Raw genomic sequence first — 23467 nt, forward strand, 5'->3', positions numbered from 1 at the left:
TCATAGGTATAACTCTTATGTACATACTTTTAAAACCTGTTTTAATATGTAATGAGTTAATGGTTAAAGGATAGCCTGATATCTAGTTGCCGAATGTGTACGCAGTTTCCTGAGTGTTTCCTCATCCTAGCTCAATATTTACTACTAGCTAAAAATCTTCAAACTTCCCTCAAAAAATCTAAATTTGAATGTATAAACGATTTATATATTATAAATTTGAATTTTTCAAATTTTGATATTTTTTTTAAAGTTTGAAGCTTTTTTAGCTAGTAGTAAATATTGAGCTAGGATGGGGAAACACTCAGGAAACTGCGTACACATTCGGCAACTAATTCGGAGGTCATCTGGTTAAAGGATACTAGTGGCTGCGCCCCTAAAACCTCTAGGAATACTTAAGGGAAGCAAAAATAATTTATTTTGAGGGTCATCTTTTTTTGGGAGGGAAAAGATACATTTCCCCCAAAAAATTATAAACTTTCCCTGGATCAATAAGAAGCTTCACATTACCACTTTATATAATAGAATATGTGGATATATTAAAAAAAAGAAAATTTGTTAATAAAATTATGGACCTCATTTATTGGCCAGTTCATTTATATATCCCATAAGAGGGGAGAGATGGATTAAAGGGGGTGTATGGGGGCTATTGTTATTTTAGCCAGCTGAGATTATTTCTTTATCAGAGTACATGAAAATATGGACAACATCAAAGTAATAATATATCGATTCATGTATTGCTTATAAATTCAGAAATTGTATAACATAATGAAGCTTAATTATATAGAACAAGTATTGCGTACCTAAACGGAAAAATAATAGAGAAGCTACTATATAACTTGAGTATCACAAAAATTGATTGCCCCCTGTGAGGTTTGAACTCACGGTCCCTAGTTTACAAGACGAGTGCTCTACCATTGAGCTAAATAGGCCACTTGTACAAGAAAAAAAATTTAAGATAATACAAATTCATAGTGAATATTAAGTAAATTCTGAAAAATTTGTATCTTTTAAAAACAATAAAATTAGGCAAACGTCAGTAGGGCAGTTACCCTATAAATAGTATTCAATAATATTCATAAGTATCAACGTTCAAAAACGTATTGCTCCTGGTGAAATTCGAACTTATAACCCCGGCATAACAGTGTAGAAGAACCGTGCGCTAACTGATTGCCCCACTGGAGCTCTTACATTACAGGTTCAAACTTTTTGTAGTTGTTCGAGATGGTAGTTTCTATGTTGTAATTTTAAAAAAAACTTAAGATAAAATTTTATAAAAGAATATAAAAAAATTTAAAAGTATAACATTTAAAAAAATTATTTTTTTGCGATGGAAATGTCTGACCCCCACCCCCAAAATTAGCTCAAAACCATCCAATGTCAATATATATATAACTAGCGGATACGCCCCTAGAGGCCTCTAGGGGGCACTTGAGGAAGAGAGAGAGTCAAATTTAATAACCCAATTTCTTATTTTAAATTTTTAAAGAAAAGTAAAAAAAAAATTTTTTTTGGGGGGGGGAATTTTTTTTTTTAGGGGGGGGGGCCTCCCCCCTCATTTTTAATTTTAGTTTAAAAAATTTTTTAAAAAATTTCTTTTTTTGAGGGGGGGGGGATTTTTAATTTTTTTTGGGGGTTGGGGGTGTCCCACCCCCAAAAAAATAGTTATAAACCTTCCCAGGACCTATGAGAAGCTACCCTGTTAAGGAGAACCTGATCGGTTCAGCGGTTAGAGAGATCCTTCGGTACAGACACACAGATACACAGACACACAGACATCCTGTTACTTTAGTAAAAGGATTCCTGAGAAGGACAACATTGTCAGTTCAGTGGTTGCTGAGATCTTAAGCTTCAGACAGACAAAATTAAATGAAAATTAAGCCCCGCGGCTGAATTGACGGCTGAGGCTTGTACTAATTTAGCACCTGCGGCTGCGGCTGGGGCTTACAATATCTCAGCCGCGCGGCTGTGTCAAAGCTGCGGCTGAATTAAAAAAATTAAGCTGCGGCTGAGGCTGCGGCTTACAAATATCAAGCCGCGCGGCTGCGGCTGCGGCATAATCATAACTTTGCAGCTGCGGCTGAGGCTTTCTTGAAGCCGCGCGGCTGAGTGCGGCTGCGGCTTCAAATTATTAACAGCCGCGCGGCTGAGTGTGGCTGAGGCTTCCCCAACTATAAGCCGCGCGGCTGATTGCGGCTGAGGCTTAGAGGGGTGTTGGCTGAATGAGGCTTAGTGCGGCTGAGGCTTAATGTGGCTGAATTGGAGTTTTGTGGCTGAGGCTTACAGTGGCTGAGGCTTACAGTGGCTGAATGCGGCTGAGGCTTACAGTGGCTTATGTTTTCTTTAAGCCGCGCGGCTGCGACTAAGGCTGAGGCTTATTGGGTGGCTGAGGAAGCCGCGCGGCTGATTTTGAGGCTTCTCGTAAGCCGCGCGGCTGATGGTGGCTGAGGCTGAGGCTGCGGCTGCGGCTTCCGAACCCTGCTAAATTCTAAGGGTAATTTATTTTAGGTGGGGGGGGGGGGGGAATTGAATAGTGAGGAACATAGGGAATTTTGATTTAAAGGTCAATTTAATTTATTTAGTTACATTTCAGGGGCAAAAAGTTGATTTTTATGACATTTCTTTAAAATCTCTAAAATGGCTGAAAGTTTAACTATAGAATTTGGAGAATACTTTATAATTCACAAAAATCTGAATTTGTTTTGTGCCCCCTGACAGGTGAGAAATATTTATATAAAATTTTAGGTTACTTTTCTCGAACATAGAAATTCTTTCGGAAGAAAAATAACGTAATGATTGGCTAATGCTAACAACCCGCTACTTTAATTTTAAACTCGAACTTAACCTTTAACTGCTCCTGCTACATCAGATGTGTGACATTATTCGTTTTAATAGTAATGCCTTGGCTAAGAACAGGCGTTACTGTTTGCCATGAAAAGAAAGGTCTTTCAGACAAGAATCGTGTTTTAAAGGGACATTGATTTTTATGCACAGTAAAAATGCCTTAGCTTTTTTTAGGGTGGGATGGTTGGGGGCAATAATATTATGTTATCAATAAAAGTGGGCATGGCTTACATATTATTGATATTTTCATATTATTTTTCCTTTTTTGTTTGAAAGAAAACTTTACCCTACTCAACTTTCCTCGTATAAAATCTAAAAACATTAAAGTGAGAAAAATCAAGAATAATAATATACATCAAATGAAACTCTTCATGAAAATTAATAATGATATCTTTATAAAAAAAAGTAACAGGATGTAAGTATGTTTGTTTGTCGATATTTATTGAAGGATATAAATAACTTATGGACCGATGTGCTCTTCCGTTACAGTAAAGCATGTCATAGGTCCTGGGAAGGTTTATAACTATTTTTGGGGAGTATCCCTCCACCCTCCCACGAAATCGCCCTTTATTTCTTTCAATTTACTTATATTAAAGATTTCTTTTAGTTATTTTAATTTAACCCTTACAGATCGGGCCCTAATTACCACCTTAATAGATCGGGGGGGGGGGGGGGGGGGGGCCCTCTATCTCGGCTCCTGGTACAGATAAAGACGTAAAATTTTTTTCTGGTGGTTCATGTGTATTTTTAGAGAAAATTACTTTTTCTAGTCATAGCAGTCAGACCGCTCCTTAGCCGCTTTTTAGCGGCCAGCCGCTAAATTTTAAAACAGCTGTAGAGCGGCTAATTTTCCAGCTAGGATGACCAAATTTTAGGACTTTTATTTTTTGTAACAAAAAAATTACTTATTCTGATCATCGCCGAAAGACGGCAAATAACGGAGACAACCATTTTCGGCGGTTACGGAGGTAAAACGGCGGTTGGCGGCGCAAATTAATATTTTTATCTGTTTAGTATTGCTCAAGGATTTACCAAAAAAATTATAGGTCTCTAGCTGTAATAGAAGCCACGATATTCATGATATATGTCTGTAGTAAAAGCCGGACAAAAATCGGTCATAAAGTCGGTCAGGGAGCAGTTAAACGGTCATAACACCCCTTTTCTCAGAAGGTCATTGATGTCTAAGTATTCACCAAAAAAATTTTAGGTTTCTACCTTATACACAAAAGTCATAATGTAGAAATTAAGATTTATTTAGAATTTTTTCAAATTTTTTTTGCTACCCAACCGACTTTGACCGGACACCACGACCGACACAGACCAGATATCCTAATAAAATCAACTTTTGCCGACGTATAATTACTAAACTTAAAAAGTCATGAAGTTACAGCTCTCCATCTTACCTACAAAAAAAAATGAGATTGAAAAAACTAGAGGGGGGGGGGCTCTTGGAGCCCCCCCCCCTTCGATCTGTAAGGGTTAAATAATTTTCAAATCCGCTAATCTTTAAGTTTACAGACTTACATATGAATCAAGTTAAAGATTTGCCTTTCTTTTAAAAAGGGGAACTTTTGTAGAGGCATTTAGGTTTTAAAACGAGAGAGATAGAGAGAGAGGGAGGACGAATGAGAGAGAGAGTAAGAGAGAGAGAAAGAGAGAGCGAGAAATAAAATGGAGTTATCAAAAAGTGGAAAAGGTTCTATTTGATAGTTATTTTTAGCTGTATGAAAAATCAACAGAGTTATAGGTTAGGCTAAGGGGAAAAGGGCAAGATAGGGAAGGGGGGCGGGGAGAAAAAGGACCTAAATTCCACAAAATTGTACATACTATACACTGTTTATTTTATCCTAGAGAAGGGGATTCTAGCTACTGGCAGTTTTGGCAGTTCCTCTGTGCATGTCCTACACCCAGCTTAGCTCAACATCATAGGTAACACGCAGGGATTTAAGGGATAAGACAATGGATTATAAATTGATGTACATCCCCATGAATTTAACCCTTATGTAGAGTATACTTTTTGGACACAGCTGGTTGGAACCAATCAATCAAGATATTTTTTAAGTAAAAAGTTTTTAAACCAACGAATGAGAGGACATGTATCTGTGTAATTATGACTAATATCCCCTTCCTGTGGGCAATACTACAGGTGACATCAAATCCTCTAATTCTCTTTCTCGTATTCATTTGAATTCGGCACCACGGGGCTAAAAAAACTAGTTTTAATCTTATAATTGTACATTCTATATCCGCGGAAAGCCGTTTATAATACGATGCGAGAAATAACTATTCCAAAGTTTATTTGTTCCTATTCGTCGCGTTGGTTTAGAAAGAACGTGTCCTAACTTTTGTGATTTTTAAAAAAAATAGCTAGTCCGTGCTTTTAGTAAGTAGTAAAATGATCCATAGAATTTAGATATGCAATCGTCTTTTTTGTAGACCTCTTATTTTTGAAGTAATTTAAGTTTTTTTTAAATAAGTTGGTTTTAAGGTATTTAAAGGCAACAAACATAGAAGTAAATTGCCATTAGGAAAAAAATTGTAAGATCTTTTATTTTGAACCTTACTTTTTTTAATTCTGTTGAGTTATTATTGAAAAAATCTATTTTGTTGAATTTTGTTTAAGAGGCTAGGTCGTCACGATTAGGTTAGAAAAATCATAAAAGTTAGGACATGTTCTTTAAGGAAATTTTGTTTAATATTGAATTGATTGGTATAAAATAGCAATAAGAAAACTTTTCCAAAAATCATTTATTTTCATTTGTTGGCTTGAATTAGGAATATTTAATAAATCTGTTGGTGGTGCATAATAGCATTGCTTGTACTTTTATGTCCTAAAATTGATTTATTCTACAGAATAAATGATAATAATTTTATTTTTCATTATTTAGGATAATTTTATCGTCTATATTTTCTTATGTGTGTCTACAGTAAGAGCTCGAAAATAGCTTCACCTACAGTTTCATCTTATAGGTTGCTGTGAGTATTGGTGCAAAAAATGGGGACATGATTCCAGTGACGTCATATTTTTCTTTCCCGAAAAAGGGAAGGGGGAAAGAAAAAAAGAGATGGGAGAAAAGGGGGTTTTCCCCATCTCTTTTGAAGAGATTTTCTTCCCCCCTTCCCTTTTTCGGGAAAGAAAAATATGACGTCACTGGAATCATGTTCCCATTTTTTGCACCAATACTCACAGCATCTCTTATAGTCCCTTTCGTGGCAACACGTTTCTTCGTATTTTCACAGTAGCTTTTCTCCTAACCCTGTGGGGCCAATAGCCTAACCCTGCAGGGCAATCACATGACCCAATATAACCTAACCTCATCTAAAATAACCATCAAAAGTTATTTGAAAATACGACGAATCGCCCCTTAAGGGGCGTTGCCACGAAAGGGATTATAACCCAACTTTTTTTTCTATAAAACTTTGTACAGGTCTCGGAAAGGCCTTATCCGATTATTAAAAAAATATAGAATAAAATATTGTGTCATAAAAGTTTTTGTTTGTAGCGTAGCTGCTCATCAATTCAAAATTCACGTCAGTATGTACGTTCATATGCTCTCCCATGTTTTACACAAGTAGAATAGATTTTTGGCTGCTTTTAATAGATCATTATGAAAATTGTTATTTACATTGCGAACCTTGTCAATAATTAATGCCATAGGAGACATCAAATTCCCATTATGAAATGTAATTGGATGGAACACAATAAAAGTGTCGGACTGATTATAACGTAAAAAATTAGCCAATGAGATGCCACTATAAATTTTACCATTGGTCAATAATGGCCTCTCATTGGCTAATTTTTTTACGTCATAATAAGTCCGACACTTTTACTGTGTTCAATTGGATGCTATGAGAGATAAAAACCTGTTATTGTTATAGAATTGTTTATATTATTCTACTTTTTTTATTGATATAAGATTATAAAAATATTTATTTCAATGTTAAATACAAAATGACGACATTTCAAATTATCATGTAATAAATTTTAATACGAAATATTCCATCTACCCATCTATATATCTTTTTATGTATCTATCTATCTATGTATCTATCTACCTATCTATCTATCTATCTATCAAGAATGCCTGGTCACGTGAAGCGTGGTACTGGGGAACCCGACCCTGACCCAACACCTTTTCTATTCATCTCATTTGAGGAAAAACAAAAGGTATTTATATTATTAGCAGCACGGCTACTCTATAATTAGGATATGTCCTTCCGTCCTTCATTACGTAATATAAAGTACAGGTGCACTTTTATAAACTTACATCTTTAATCAGATTTTGACTACAAATTTTCACCAAAAAGTAAGATAAATAATTTGTGTCTGTTTGACATTAGTAACACATTTGACAAATATATTGCGACATTTTTCTAAAAATGAACAATATTCATTTTTCTTAGGGGGTATTTTTTACAGGGGCTTTTTCTTTTAGAAGGGTAGGGAAGAAAAATATTTTCAAACCATTTCGGTAAAGAAACTATTTACAAAGAGACAGACAGACATACATCCTGTTACTTTCACATAAGACATTAATCTTGTTTTCATTTTAGGATTTGTCTAAACCGTATGATCCTAAGAAGTCTTGTTGGTACCCCCAGAAAGAGGGAGGCTTCGGAGAGGGTATCATTGAACAAGCCGAGGGAGATAAGGTAGGATATCATATTCATACAATAGATATAATATATATAGATGGTCAAACTGAACCCATACTACGTCAAACTTAAAAAGGAAATTCTAGCAGACAAACGCATTTCTATATTTTTTGTTATATACGATTTTTTTCGAATAATACGAGTGACGAATGAAAGAAAAAAAATAATTATCTCAATAAAATCTGTACACTTTCTAACCAAAAATATGTCTTTGTTATTCCTCTACTTTTCCAATTGGCTGTTTTATATTGTGTGTCTCTAGAATATCGTTATTTATTCATACATAACAAGAATCAAAATAAGGCTTGTCTACAATTATCTCTATCGTAATTCTATTCTCTATTATCGTTACAAGAACACCCGTTTAACCAATTTATATCAGGATGTTTTTTTTTAGCTTTTTATATAAATTTTGTAAAATTCAAATTTATATTGATTCCTAGGACTTACAAAGTTATCAGCGAAACAAGTATGTAATCCAATCTTAAGATGTAAAGGGGTAGTTTCACGAAATGCATTTGAACTTAATTTAGTGAACCGCATATTTTTTGCTAGTAAATGGGTTAAACAATATTAATATGGCATATATTTGAAAGAATTACAATTTTCTACCACGTACTTTTGAAAATATCAAGACTTGAAAATCGTCTTTTTGTGATATATGCAATTTAAAAAGACGATTTTCAAGACTTGATATTTTAAAAACTACGTGGTAGAAAATTGAAATTCTTTCAAATATATGCCATATAAATGCAGTTTAACCAATTAACAAGGAAAACATATGCGGTTCACTAAATTAAGTTCAAATGCCTTTCGTGAAACTACCCCTTTAGAACAGTTTTAATTAAAAGGATTTTATTTTTTTAGACAATTTGACATAAATTTTGAACAATGTAGTTGTTATATTGCCATATTTATTTTATGAAGACTCCTAGGATGATTAGACACAATGTAGTTAGCTAAGCATCTCAATAATTAAGTTTATACAATTAGTAAGTCCATATAACATATCCTGTATTTAAGCTATTTAACTTCAAATTACATAGAATTTTTTATCAGAGCTGGATCTTTAAATCATTTAAATGATGCGCCAAATCTGGGTCAGCCAACTTTCCACCAATGAAAGCACAGCATTTTACGAAATGCCGCGCTGTGATAGGCTGAAATTCGGCGCACCCTGATTTGGCGCACCATTGAAATGATTTAAAGATCCAGCTCAGGTTTAAAATAACCTAAACTATCATTGTTAGCAACATTTAATATTCTGTTATGAATGTTTAAATATAATTTAACTATTTGTTACTAAATTAGGTAACGGTGCGGGCAGATGGCGAGAAGAAGGTTGTCCGCAAGGATCAGGTACAGCAGGTGAATCCTCCCAAGTTTGAGAGATGTGAGGACATGTCTAACCTGACCTACCTGAACGAGGCCTCTGTACTGCATAACTTGAAGGCCAGGTAACAGAAAACAAGAATAATATTGTCCATAAGTATGGCAGCTACTTGAGAAAAAAAATTGTTATAGAATAGGTGTATAAGAATATTTGTGTGTTGGTGTGTGTGCGTGCGAGTATTAGTGTGTGTGTGTGTTTGTTTGTGTATGTGTTTTTATGTGTTGGTGTGTGTTTGTGTGTGTTTTGCGTTTGTCTGTGTATTTGTGTGTGTTAGTTTGTGTTCGTTATGGTGTGTGCGTGTGTTTTTGTAATAGTGTGTGAGATGTTTGTCTCTGTCTCTGTTTGAGTAAAGCGTCGTTTCTATATGAAATTTCTGTTCTGCTTACAATAAGATAAATCTAAATCAATCTTGTTAACGGTGGTTTTACTTAACGTTCTAATTAATAGTATAATAGCTCTGGTAATGAATTTTAAAAAACTAATTGCCACATATCTATAATAAGATACTTATTTTTCTTCTAAAAACATTTAATTTAGTAAATCAATTGTGGCATGTTAAAAAATTTGTTTTAAATTAAAAAAAAATAATATTCTTTAAAAATCTTTTATTTTACATTCTAATATTTTTTTCTTACAAATGATGATGAGGACATGCAATGGATATAGAATATAGAATTTTCACTGTTTTTGGTACCTTTAATTGTGTAAATAATGTTGAATTAGTCAAATAACCTTCTATAATTTTTTTTATCTTTCATACACCATTCTTTTGAATTCCTTTGATATAGTTACTCATGTAAAGTCTCAAATAATATTTAGGGTAAAGTTTAACATTCCAATTCAATACTTTTAAAATCTGCAGGTATGTTTCCAAGCTGATCTACACCTACTCTGGTCTGTTTTGTGTTGCCATCAACCCATACAAGAGGTTTCCTATCTACACGCCAACTGTGGTCAGGATCTATGCAGGCAAGAGGCGGAATGAGGTACCTCCTCATATTTTTGCCATTGCTGACGGAGCCTACCAATCCATGACTAACCACAACAAGAATCAATCCATCCTTGTGACTGGTGAGTCAGGTGCTGGTAAAACCGAGAACACCAAGAAGGTTATTGGTTACTTTGCCGAGATTGCCTGCAATGAGAAGCATAAGAAAGGAGATGTTTCTCTTGAAGATCAGATTGTGCAAACTAATCCTGTTCTGGAGGCATTTGGCAATGCCAAAACTGTCAGAAATGACAATTCTTCTAGATTTGGAAAGTTTATCAGGATTCATTTCAATCAGTTTGGTAAGGTTAGTGGTGCTGATATGGAAGTGTATCTTCTTGAAAAATCTAGGATCACTTATCAACAACAAATGGAGAGAGGTTATCATATTTTTTACAACATTATGTCTGATGCTGTCAAGACCTTAAAAGGTGATCTTTGCTTGTCCAACAACATCAAAGATTATCATTATGTCAGCCAGGGAAAGGTTTCTGTTGAGAGCATTGATGACAAAGAGGACATGGGTTTTGTTGATGAAGCCTTTGACATCCTAGGCTTTTCCAAGACTGACAAACTTGATGTTTATAAGATGACAGCTCTTGTGATGCATCTGGGAGAGTTGAAATTTAAGAAGAAGAGCAGCAAGGATGATCAAGCTGAACCGGATGAAGAAAAGGCTGCCAAGAATATTGGAAACCTAATCAAAGTCAATCATGAGATTCTTTATGAAAACTTTGTCAAGCCTAAGATCAAGGTTGGAGCTGAATGGGTTACCAAAGGACAAAATGTGTCCCAGGCACAAAACTCTGTTGCAGGTATTGCAAGAGCACTCTTTGAGAAACTCTTCAGATATCTTGTTGATAGATGCAATTCTACTCTAGAGAATCCAGCCATGAAGAAAGTCACCTTTATTGGTGTACTTGACATTGCTGGCTTTGAAATATTTGACTTTAATGGATTTGAACAGCTTTGTATCAACTTTTGCAATGAGAAGCTTCAACAGTTTTTCAATCATCATATGTTTGTGTTGGAACAGGAAGAATATATGAAGGAGGGAATAGAATGGGCTATGGTTGACTTTGGTATGGATTTGCAAAACTGCATTGACATGTTTGAAAGGCCTATGGGCATTCTTTCAATCCTTGAAGAGGAATCTCTTTTCCCTAAAGCAACCGATAAAACATTTGAGGATAAGTTGAAAGCCAACCATCTTGGAAAATCTCCAACTTTTATCAAACCCAAACCAGGAGGTCCAGATAAGGATGCCCACTTTGCTATCGTTCACTATGCTGGAACAGTCAACTACAATCTAACCAACTGGCTGGAGAAGAACAAGGATCCTGTCAATGATTCTGTTGTAGATTTAATGAAGAACAGCCCTAACAAAACTCTACAGGTTGTTCTAAAAGACTTGCCTGGTCACTCCACTGAAGATCAAGAACCTGGAAAAAGAAAGAAGGGAGGTGGTAAGACTGTATCATCGTTCTACAAGGATCAGCTTCACACTCTTATGACTACACTTCATTCTACTGAACCCCATTTTATTCGTTGTGTTGTCCCAAACACACACAAACAAGCTGGTGTCATTGATTCAACTCTTGTAATGCACCAACTGACCTGCAATGGTGTTCTTGAAGGAATCAGAATCTGCAGGAAAGGCTTTCCCAACAGAATGATATACAGAGACTTCCAATCTAGATATAGCATTCTCAATCCTCTTGGTGTCAAGGATATTATGAAGAAGCTTGGTGACAAAGGATCTTATGCTAATGAGGAGAAGATCAACCAAAACATGGCATTGCTGATCCTTAAAAGTGCTGGTCTTGAAAAAGAAAAGTACAGGTTGGGTCACACAAAGGTTTTCTTTAGAGCAGGTGTTTTAGGTCTAATGGAAGAAGTCAGAGAGGAAAGGGTTGGAAAAATCATTGTCTGGATGCAAAGTACTGCCAAGGGAGCACTTTCAAGGCTTCAGTTTGACAAGCTTAAGACTCAAAAGCAAGCTCTACTTTGTGTACAGCGTACTATCAGGAATTTCATGGCTGGTAAAACATGGTTATGGTGGAAACTATGGAAATCTGTGAAGCCAAGTCTCAGATGCTCTAAGTTTGCTGAAATCAAAGAGACTCTTGAAGCAAAGAGGCACGAAGCAGAATCAAAGATTAATGCAGAAAAAGCTGCAAGGAAGCAAGCAGAGGCTGTCAACAAGAAGCTTGAAGATGAAAAGAAAGAATTGGAGAAGGTCTTGGCTGGAGGTGATCATGCTCTACATGATATCAAGGACAAAGTACAGAAGCTTGAAACATCTAAGAAACAGCTTGAGTCAGTATTGAATGCTACTTCAAACCAGCTGCAAGAAGAAGAGGAAGTCAACAACCAACTGGCCAACAATGTCAAGAAAATGACAATGGAAATAAAGAAAAGAAAGGAGGAGACTGAAATGATGGAATTGCGCCTTCAAAAAGCTAATGAAGATAGAATGACTAAAGAATCTCAAATCAAGAATCTAAAAGATGAGCTAATGCATCAAGATGATCTGCTAGAAAAACTCCAGAAGGAAAAGAAGAGTAATAGTGATGGACGCCAGAAAATAGATGAAGATCTTCAGGCAGCTGAAGATAAATCTAATCATCTTAACAGAATTAAAACTAAACTGGAACAATCTCTTGATGAATTAGAAGATTCTTTGGAACAAGAGAAGAAGTCAAAATCAGAAAGTGAAAAGTTAAGGAAGAAGGCTGAGATAGATTTAAGAATTTCTCAAGAAGCAATTGTTGAACTTGAAAAGGCTAAATCAGAGGCAAGTGTCATGATCCAGATGAAGGACAAAGAACTTGCTGCTATACAAGCTAAGATAGAAGATGAACAAAGCTTAGCAAGCAAAATGCAAAAGCAAGTCAAGGGTCTTGTTGGTCGCCTGGAGGAGCTTGAAAGTGATCTAGATGCTGAAAGAAACAATAGAGCTAAAGCAGAGAAAACTAGACATATGTTGAGCAGGGAAATTGAAGAGCTTAGTGAAAAGCTTGAAGAGTCTGGTAATGCTACATCTGCTGCTCTGGAGGTAAACAAGAAGAGAGAAGCTGAACTGTTTAAGATGAAGCAAGAGTTGGACGAATCTACTCTTCAACATGAGACTAATTTGGCAAACCTGAGGCAAAAGCATAACAGTACAATATCCCAACTGGGAGATCAAATTGATCAACTAAACAAGAACAAGGCAAAACTTGAAGGCAACAAGAATTCCTTGCTAATGGAGCTGAATCAAGTTAGACATAACATGGAAGAAATCAACATAGACAAGGCCAATATTGACAAGCAAAACAAGATGATGCAAAATGATATCACTGAATCCACTCATCGCCTGGAAGATCTGTATCAAATCATGAATGAAGCTGATGTTATGAAGAAGAGGTTGAGCACTGAGAGAACTGATCTTGAAAAACAAATCCAGGATGGAGAGAATGAGATCAGAAATCTTTCCAAGATGAAAACATCTCTGTCCACACAACTGGATGATATGAAGCGTCTGTCTGAAACAGAATCAAGAGAAAAGGCCAGCCTTGTTGGTAAACTCAAAGCTCTTGAAAATGACATAGAAACTTTAAGAGAGAAGATTGAGGAAGAGAATTCAATTAAGGCAGACTATCAGCGCCAACTTTCTAAAGCAACAGCAGAGACTCAAATATGGAAATCAAAGTTCAGCACTGAAGCCATGGCCAGAATAGATGACCTAGAAAATGCCAGATCCAAGCTTACTGCTAGGATCAACGAAGCAGAGGATTGTATTGAAGAACTAAGCTCTAAGGTCAACACCACTGAAAAGCTGAGAAGTCGCTATCAGATGGATCTTGAAGATCTTCAGCTTGAGCTGGAAAGAGTGACATCTGCCATATCCGTGTCTGAGAAGAAGCTGAAGAATTATGATGCTATTATCACTGAGTGGAAGCTGAAGTGTGATGATATTGGAAGTGAGCTTGATGCTAGCCAAAAAGAATGCAGGAATCTTAATTCTGAAGTTTTCCGTCTTAAGGCAGGAATTTCTATCATCTTTTACAACATTAGTTATAACGTATTTAGAATAATAATAGTATGTCATGACTATGACTAATAATTATTAAAGCCATATAATCAACACAAATAATAACCAATAACACAAATAACCAATTTGTAATCCTTATAATAAAGTAAAAGGATGTTTGTCTATCCGTCTGTTTGTTTGTACCAAAGGATCTTGCTAACCGCTGAACCGATCGGGTTCTCCTTAACGGGTTTGCTTCTCATAGGTCCCGGGAAGGTTTTAATTATTTTATGGGAGGGTACCACCACCGTCCCAAGAGAAATCGCCCATAGAAATTTTTTAAAAAAATTTTTAACTTAATAAAGTTTTTAAATTTTTTAACTTAAATTAAAAATGATGGGGGCATCCCCCCCCCCAAAAAAAAATCTCCCCCCCAAAAAAAAATTTAAAAAATACTTTTTCTTTTAAAATCTAAAATTAGAAATTGGGATATCAAATTCGACTCCCCATTTCTCAAGTGTCCCTAGAGGCCTTTAGGGGCGTAGCCGCTAGTCACAGTTATAGAACCTATTGTTTCCCCATCAAAATAATTCCTTAATAATAATTGTTTGAGTCTCATAATGCTACTATTTTTACATAGGTAAATTGTGTAGCTTAGTAATCTCGAACATAATACATTAGAAATAAATATGATAGAAAAATTGACTTAGGCTGCCTGGGATGAAGGCATTGAGAATCTTGACTCTGTTAGAAGAGAGAACAAAAATCTAGCCGAAGAAATAAAGGTAAATAATTTTCCTTCCAAAAAAAGTCACAAATTCAATTGAATAACATGAACACATAAAAAGAATTTATTTTGAAGAAATCAACTGAAGAAATCAAAAGCAGAATTCTCAAAAAAAAACTTTTGCCTCACTAAAATCAGTTTGACTCACTAAAATTTTAGTGAGGCAAAATTATCCTCTCAAAATTTTTTGTGAGCCTCACTGATTTTAGTGGGGCAAACTTATTTTATTGAGGCAAATTTTTTTTAAAGAACTCACCTCAGATTGACTGACTCACACATCCCTTATAAAGAACTGTTTTTGTTTTAAACTTAACTATTTTTAAAAGCGAAGCTTTTCTATAAATAGGATCGGTCCGTCCGTCAGGCATGTTAGAGTTGTCCTATCAATTTCAAACTTTGCATGGTGATTACTGTAGTAGTTAGGTACGATTTAGAAAGCGTAGCAACTCTATAATCATTACCAGAAAGTTCGTACGTCCATCTTAAACATGTTGATTTTTCTACTTTTTTAACAACAAATTTTTATGTGATCTAATTATCCGTTTGATCTGATTTTTGGTATATTGATTCCTGGGACAACAAAGATCAATATTTTAAGCGAAGCAACTCTATAATTAAGTCCTAAAGATGTAAGTATGTCCATAAACATTATCCTGTATCAAGCAGTTTTTCAACAAATTTACTTACAATTTTGCTTTTATATTCTGATTATTCAGTTCAGACACTATACAAGTGTTAATGTCCGTTTGTCCTACAGTTTCAGTGCTTCGCTTTTATGGATGTTGTCATCCTTGTTTTTGTAAAATTAATAAAACATTCCATTATTAGGAGGGGGTGACATATAATGAAATAGTTTCTTTTAAAATATATGTTTTCTTCATGTGTTAATTTGTTTATTCTAGAACTAAAATAAATGATTTAAATCCAATAACTAGTATAAAGTAAATTTCCTTTCTGAAAGTACAACATTAAAATTTTTCCTAATGAAACAACAAATACAAACAAACTTATGGTTTTAAACTTTATTTTAGTAATTTAATCAAAACAGCAAAAAAATGAAAATACTCTATCTTTTTTGGATATCTTAAGTTTCAAAAAATCAAAAATTGGCATTTATTAGGTTTTTTTTGTATCCATCCATCTTTGTTTAAGAATTAATTTATATTCTTTAATGGACATAAGTGTCTTGAACCTCAAAGGGGTAAAGAAGTATATATCAAATGGTGAAAAAGCTATGTTTGTTATAACGATTTTAAGAAGAGTTTTGAATCTTAAACAACTCCTTAACAATATAATGATTGAGGGACAAACATCCAGTTATTTGAATTCTGATTGACAGTTTTGTATGACAACAAAGAGTAAAATTTTGCTTTGGTTTGAGGTTTCTATACATTTACTTTGTTTTGAACTTTATTTACTCAGGCCACAGGGATAAGACAATGGAATTTTTTTATTTTGTAGTTTTAAAATTTAATCATATAATGATGTGAACTAGATATTTACTTGGTATAATTTTAGTGAATTTATGTCATTTATGAATTTAGAGAAAAAGAAGTAAAATATAAACATTCACTTTTTCCCCTCATTCTTACTCCAAAACATATTCCTATTTTTAAAGGAAAGCTTTTTTATCACAATGATTTAATTCTTTTCGTTAAATTAGGCTTGTTAATAATGTCATATCGATTTTAAACTTGACATGATTCCTGTGATAGTTAGGAACTCAATAATTGTTACCAGAAAGTTGTTCGTCCATTTGCATCTTGATATATATATTTTTTAAACATTAATTTATGCTTGTTAGAATTGTCTTATCCATTTTAAACTTGGCATAATGAATGCTGTAACATTTCTTTATCCCCTTATTTCCTGTATATAATAACTAGCGTCTGCGTCTCTATCATTTAGGGGGCTATGTATTTAAAGGGAGCATAGATTAAAACCATCCTGGCACCTATAGGAAGCTTCCATTTAAAGGAAACTTCACATCTTTTTGGTAGTTATTAAAATTCTAAGCTTGAGACAAAAAACCAGCTTAGAACTTTATATAATAGGATTTACTGTTTATTTAGTCCACTTATTATTGACATTTTCTTATCCAGGATTTACTTGAGCAGCTTGGAGAGGGTGGGAAGAGTATCCACGAGCTTGACCGCCAGCGACGTAGACTACAGGCGCGGCCTTTCATACAATCATTATCATAACTGGTTTTAATTTTGAAGAAGCTCTCGATAAAGCCTAAAAAAGTGACGTAATACAATACAAATGACCAATGATATGCCACTACACAGACTAAATTAACAATGGCAGGCCAGTAAAATTTTAATTGACTAATGGAAGGCCAGTATAACGTCATTTTTTAAAGGCACTGTAAGAAGCTTCAATTTTGATCCAAAAACGTTTTCCATTTCTTATTAAGATTTTTATATAACAAGGATGAAAAAATCTAAAAGTAGCAAAGCACCAAAACGAGGGATTAAACAAACAGATAAAGTGAGCTACAGAGCAGTTGTTTAGTTGTTAAAAAGGAAACAAAAAGAAAAAGTTTGCAAAAAGTCTTTTGAAGTATGAACGACAGCCATATAGACAATGATGCGAGCACGGTCCAAAGTAATCTTCACTGAAAACAACACATTTCTCCTTAAGCGTTACGGACTGACTAACGGAATGGCAGAGTAGATTCGATAAGATTGCAAGTTAATTTCTGCCTTTAGCCTTGATTTTAAAACATTGGAGAAGATTTAGATGATATTATCTAATATTATCGCCTTCTCTTATTATCTTGACTTGTATAAAAACTGCGGCGGTTGGTTCCACTAGGCAGAGAAAGATGAGCTGCAGGCGGCGCTTGAGGAGGCGGAGGCGGCTCTAGAACAAGAAGAAAATAAGGTATGCAGAAATAGATAGATAGACAGGTGGATGGATGGATAGATAGATATACAGACAGGCAGATAGATAAATAGACTGACAGACCGACAGACAAACAGACTCACCGCCTTCAAACAAACAGAATTAACAGACAGGCAGACAGACATAAAGACAACAGACCGACAGACAGAAAGACAGATAGACAGACAGAAAGACAGATAGACAGACAGAAACAGACAGAAACAGACAGATAGATATACAAACATACGGACAGACAGATAGAAAGCTACCTTGATTAAAGTTTACTATTGTATAGGTTGTCCGTGGAAATCTGGAGCTGCAACAGATCAAACAAGAAGTTGAACATAGACTTCAAGTAAGTATTGAATCGTTCTACAGATTTTAAACTTTTAAAAGTTTACATTTATAATCTAGCTAAAATGCAATTGGCTGAAAAGGAGCCATGTTCACTGAAATATATTTCTTAAAATACTGTAAAGAAAAGACTTTGGTTTCACTATAATAAATTTCATAATGTATTTAACAAGTCGATCATCAATGTCTTTTTTTTGATTTTACTAGATTTTTCATGTATTTCTAGTAACTCTTACTTTTTTTTAATCAAACAGTTGTTCTCTTTTGGATAAAGCGAAAGTTTGATTGTTTTTCCCTGTTTAACTTATATTTGTAATTAGTAATCTAATGGACATAAACGTCCTTGTTTTTTCTTCTATAATTGGAGGGGAGAGGACAATAGTAGTTGAATATGTATAAATATATGCATTTCCTCCCCCAAATATTTTCAAGCTTTGAAAGGTAAAATTTCAGTTACACTAAGTTATCTCTTTAAATCTCTAAATTAAAAAAATGTTCGAAAATAATAGACGGGTTAGTAAAAAAAGAAATTTTCTAATTTTAAAGATTATTTTGATAAATTTGGGTGATTTTTTACACAAATTATTATTGTCATCCGGATACCCTTAAGCAGATTCATCAAATTTAGTTTTTTTAAATTCTCAACTTGGATCCCTAAATCCTCTAAAAAGAACTTTTGTTGATTCCCATGTCAATACTAACTTTAGTGAGGCTTTACTTAAAGCAAAAATCAGATATTAACATATAAGAATTTTAATAAAGTTATTAAAGAAAAGATTAATTTTTTAATAATCTTTATATTACATAAATAATTATTTTGTTTATAAGTAGCGCAGCAACAACAAGCTAACAATAGTGTGGATTGAAAAAGGGAGTAAACAGTAACACAGTACTAATAAAAAAGTGGCTTATGGTATGTTCATTAAATGAGTTATTTAAGCAAACAAAATTTAGCATAAATGGATATTTAAATCCCTAGGTATTAAATGATCGAGCGTTAGCTCATCATTTAATACCGAGGGATTTAAATATCCATTTATGCTAAATTTTGTTTGCTTAAATAACATTCTATTGCAACAAAAAGGTGATGTTAGCAAATAATTTCTTGAATAAAATCATAAAACGTTTTTTCATTTAATTTTCATTTTTGTCACTGTTGTGTTTTTATTTGAATCTTTGAATTATTGGTCCATTTAAGTTCAAAGATTTTTTTATTGTAAAAAGTTAATTTTTGTAAAATATTTTAGAAAAAAAATCTTCTAACGAAAAAAAATTATCATAATCCAAGATGGCGTCAATACATGTAAAATAATATTTTCATAACAAAAAATTAAAACTTGAATAACTTTTTTCACAGATTGAATTTCAAAAATCGGTCTGACAGTTTTTCCAAAGTCAGTATGATCTATCGAATGAAAAAGGTTTGAAACTGATAGAACATTTCTTTATACTAAAACATATTTTTTCTCCCGTTTTTTCCCACACTTGCAAAAAATGAAATTCAATGAAAATTAAATGGTTCTCATGTTAAAAAAATTTTCTCACGGGTCCAAAAAATGAATTTAAATGAAAATCATATGTACCATTTAAATCAAAATAAATGGTTCCCACATACTAAAAATTTTCCCACGCTTGACATTCTTGAAAAATGCTAAATAAATGGACATTTAAACAAACCAAAGATCGCGTTTTTTGCAATGGAATGTATTAACTACACAAAAATTAAACTTACAAAGCATGTTAGTAGCAATATATGTAGATGATTTATTTTTAGTTATAAGATTCTTTGTCCAGTGAAAGTGTGTAGAAGCTGTATTCTTTATAATTCTATGCCAACAATATGACACACTATGACATAGAGTAGCTGCAATGCTAAAAATCATATTGGTTGGAGTTTTCCTCAAATTAAAAAGAAAAAAGGAATTTTTAAAATTTTTAATCTTTGTTATTACCAAATTTTTGGATATTACAAATTAAATCTTGTCATTAAAAATATTTTCAACAAAATTTTTATTTAATAAATTTCAAATAAAGTAGTTTAAGTATTTTCTATCAATCTTGGAGTTTTTCTTGTAAAATAAAAATAATAAAGGAAAATCCTATCTAGATATGATTGCAGCTTAAATGCAATGATGATTTTTAAGACAGTCATATTTTAGACACAGTACATCTAGCTTTTAATATAGTTAGGTATAACTAGGTAGGATTATCTATTTAAACTAATTTTTTAACCTAAAAATTTATTTACTTTTAAATTTATACTTAATTTTGATATAATGAAACCTTTAGGTTATTTGAAATAAAAAGTCCGTGTACCTATCAACATCAGGTTAAGGTATAAAAATTAATAAGTATAGAGTCCAACTTCAAAAGGCCATTCAAGTTTAGTTATATTAAAATGAGACATTACCGTGAACCTGATCTCTAAAGGTTTTCTGTGCTCAGGTACACCAAACAAAGTTCTCAAAAACCTAGCCAGGTTTAGATAAAACAAATAAGAATAATATGTAAAATTTTTGTTCTTTTGATTTTAATTGTCCTTGTTCACAGGAGAAAGAGGAAGAGTTTGAAACAACCAAGAAAAATTTCCAGAGAACTATTGATTCAATGCAGGTTAATTAAAAAAATATTACATCAAATATTTAGGTACCTACATGACCTACATGAAATGCTTATATATAAAATATATATTAATATATCTTATATATCTTTATCTATAAGAAAAATAAGAAAATTTTCAATATGGGGCTTCCAAAATGTTAAATTCAATGAAATTATTCCAATACTCATGATATATATAAAAGAATTTTTTTTTTTTTATTTAAAAGGGTTCGTGTAATTTATATTGTTAGTTATGGTTAATTAAATGATTAAAACAAGTATCCTAAAATTAAAGTAAGTAACCTTTAATCAAATTCAAAAATAAAGTATTTTTTTTATAGGCCTCCTTGGATGCTGAGATAAAATCAAAACAAGAACTTCTGAGAATTAAGAAGAAAATTGGTAAGATTAATATTATTTTTGTATGTTTTCCATATTTTTGTCATGGAACATCAAAAAACATGGAAATTTCTACAATTGTGAATTTTAAACTACACTAATAAACATAAATATATATATTGATGGTATTAATAATGACTTATTTAAGGATGTTCTTATTTCAGAATCAGATATTAATGAGCTGGAGATGTCTCTTGACCATCTGAACAAAGCAAATTCTGAGGAATCAAAGCAGATTAAGAGGTAGGCTTTTAAACCACTCTAATAAAAACCACAAAAATTAAAGTTCATATCTTTAAAACCGCAACATACATCAGAAGCAACAATTTAATCATTTACAAATTCAATAAGAAAGATTATTTTTTAAAAACCAATTGAGGAAAAAAAATAATTCTTGCAGAATTTATTTTAAAAATCAAACAATTTAACAATAAATAATAATTTACAAAATATAATCTTAATCAATATCTATGACAAGTCAAAAGTCAATTTTATGCTAATTGTTATCCACTTAGCAGACTCCACAAGTCTTCTCACAATAGTTGTAGATCTGTTGATATGAACAATATGCAGAATAATCAGCACAGTTGCTGGCCATATCTTTACAATTACTCACAACAGCAGAGCTGTTATCATCTGAGCTATTGTTGCTTGAGCCGTTGTCACATCCACAGGTTTTCTTGCAGGCAGACTTGACTTCAGCATTTGAGGAACAGGAGCTGGCATAGTCAGCACAGTTGGAATAAGTGTCATAGCAAGTGTAGGAGCTAGCTGGAGTCATACCGTCACAAAGTCCACATGATTTCTGACATTTTGAGGCAATATCATCCTGGAAGCAATAGGATTCAGCAAGAGTTGCACAGTTAGAGTAATTGTCAGTGCAGGGCTTGGCAGTTGTCAGAGGGGCATCAGTAGCACCTGAAGTAGTTTTGGTGCAGATAGGAACAGAATATTCAGTACCAATACCACACATTTTGACACCACGCTTCAGCTTGATGTATCCACTTTCTCCCCAACTAGTTCCCCAACTAGTTCCCCAACTGTTCTTGATAAGCCAGTAGTCCACTCCACCCTCAGTACCATAACCAACAACTGTAATAGCATGATCAGTAGATGAGCCAGTGCATCCAGCAAAAACTCCACCTGAGTAGTCAGAGAAATCTCCTTCAGCCTAAATATTTCATAATTTAAAAAAATTATAATTAAACCATTTTTTTTAATAAGTTTAGCATTTCATTTAAAATTTTTAAAAATATATAAAGTATTCATATCTTTTAACAAAGATTGGTAAATTATGGTAAAACTTAAATAAATAAGAAAAAGAATAAACTTACCTGGACAGCAGCGATAACAGCACCATAAGTGTAGACAAGCTCTTTTAAAGTTTCTTCATCACCGCTGTAGGTGTAGTAGTTGCTGGTTATCTGAGCTCCCATCTTGTACTCAGCCAAGTTAGCACATTTGTAGTCAGTATCAGTATTCTTGTAGGGATACAGAGATTCATGAGATAGAGTTTTGCTATTAGCAGCCCAGTATTTACCATAGGAATAAAGTTGAGCACCATTGCAACCACCAGCTCCTTCCTGACCATATCCACAGTCAACAAACTCTTGTTCAGGAACATCTCCAAGTCTGCCAGTCTGCTTCATGAAACATGTCTCTACAGCAGCAGCACTAAATCAAAAAACAATTTATGATTGTATGACATTTGATTTTAAAATTAAATGTTAAATACTTACGTAGCAAAGGCAACACAAGAACCACAAGTTTTTTGATTCTTTACACCAGAAACCAAACCTAGAAAATAATCCACATTCATTAATTTATTCCTAAACAATATTTATTAAGATTATATTAAAATTCTTAAAAAAGAAAGAATACATAGTCGATTGGTTTAAGCTTTATTCATTTTAGTCAATTACATTAACCTTCATTAACAGAGCTGTAAGAGTCAGGGGCACTTCCTCTTGTCATCTTAACAGCTGCAAAGAACAGTTCAGAATCAGGATCAACCATGTTTTCAGGGTCAGGCTTCAATAATCCTCTTGCTCTGGTGTTAGTCTTGACAGCTCCTGTACGCTGTTTCTTAAATTCATCATCAGGAAGATCAGAAAATTCATTGACTTTCTCCATCCATGAGCTCTCTCCTTTCATAAACTTTCATTGTCCTCTTTGATACGCTTTTCATGTTCCTTAAGAGCTTGCTTCCTCTTCTCATACTCCTCTGGATCAGAAGGTTTTTCTTTGTGGAAATACTGCTCAAATTCATCCTCACTCATCTCATCATTAGGATCCAAGTCATCAAAGTTAGCATGCTGACCAACAGCAAGCTGAAACAGAAGAGCCTGAAAATAAATAACTGACAATTCTAAAGTACTTTATAATTCGAAATTGTAATATAACTGTTGATTATCATTCAGCTCATACAAGATGAACTGAATGAAAACATTAGTTGTGAAAATTAGAGAGCTATGTTGATACCTGTACTAAGAAGATAGAAAGCAACATGATTCTGATTTTCTAAAAATTAAGTCTGCATATTTA

At 33.5% G+C, this 23467-nt stretch overlaps 1 protein-coding gene, 1 non-coding gene and 1 pseudogene across 6 annotated transcripts in view; 1 reads left to right on the plus strand and 2 right to left on the minus strand.

The window, feature by feature from the left end:
• Positions 1-857: 857 nt before the first annotated feature.
• Positions 858-929, minus strand: TRNAT-UGU (transfer RNA threonine (anticodon UGU)). Its single transcript has one exon. It is a non-coding gene; the product is annotated as a tRNA-Thr (tRNA).
• A 3747-nt stretch (positions 930-4676) lies between these two features.
• The window catches only part of LOC145329846 (myosin-3-like), a 50873-nt gene continuing 32082 nt past the window's right edge, over positions 4677-23467 (plus strand). For 3 of the 4 annotated variants that reach the window (XM_080174280.1, XM_080174281.1, XM_080174279.1), the window contains exons 1-12: positions 4677-4770; positions 6922-7009; positions 7396-7494; positions 8809-8954; positions 9753-13905; positions 14604-14678; positions 16783-16854; positions 17501-17569; positions 17865-17924; positions 20474-20536; positions 20866-20926; positions 21088-21166. In XM_080174280.1, coding sequence (XP_080030406.1) covers positions 6923-7009; positions 7396-7494; positions 8809-8954; positions 9753-13905; positions 14604-14678; positions 16783-16854; positions 17501-17569; positions 17865-17924; positions 20474-20536; positions 20866-20926; positions 21088-21166 — 4964 coding nt within the window. In that variant the 5' untranslated portion in view covers positions 4677-4770; position 6922. The remainder of the gene's footprint in view (positions 4771-6921; positions 7010-7395; positions 7495-8808; positions 8955-9752; positions 13906-14603; positions 14679-16782; positions 16855-17500; positions 17570-17864; positions 17925-20473; positions 20537-20865; positions 20927-21087; positions 21167-23467) is intronic. The other variant, XM_080174278.1, reaches the window with a different exon arrangement.
• Positions 21312-23451, minus strand: LOC145329847 (crustapain-like; annotated as a pseudogene). Its single transcript, XR_013883146.1, has 5 exons — positions 23405-23451; positions 22852-23268; positions 22663-22720; positions 22258-22597; positions 21312-22094 (listed from the first exon to the last, which is right to left on the minus strand). The product of XR_013883146.1 is annotated as a crustapain-like (transcript).

This window comes from Acartia tonsa, chromosome 10 (assembly GCF_053477335.1).
Source record: "Acartia tonsa isolate MP-2025a chromosome 10, ASM5347733v1, whole genome shotgun sequence".
Classification (NCBI taxonomy): domain Eukaryota; kingdom Metazoa; phylum Arthropoda; class Copepoda; order Calanoida; family Acartiidae; genus Acartia; species Acartia tonsa.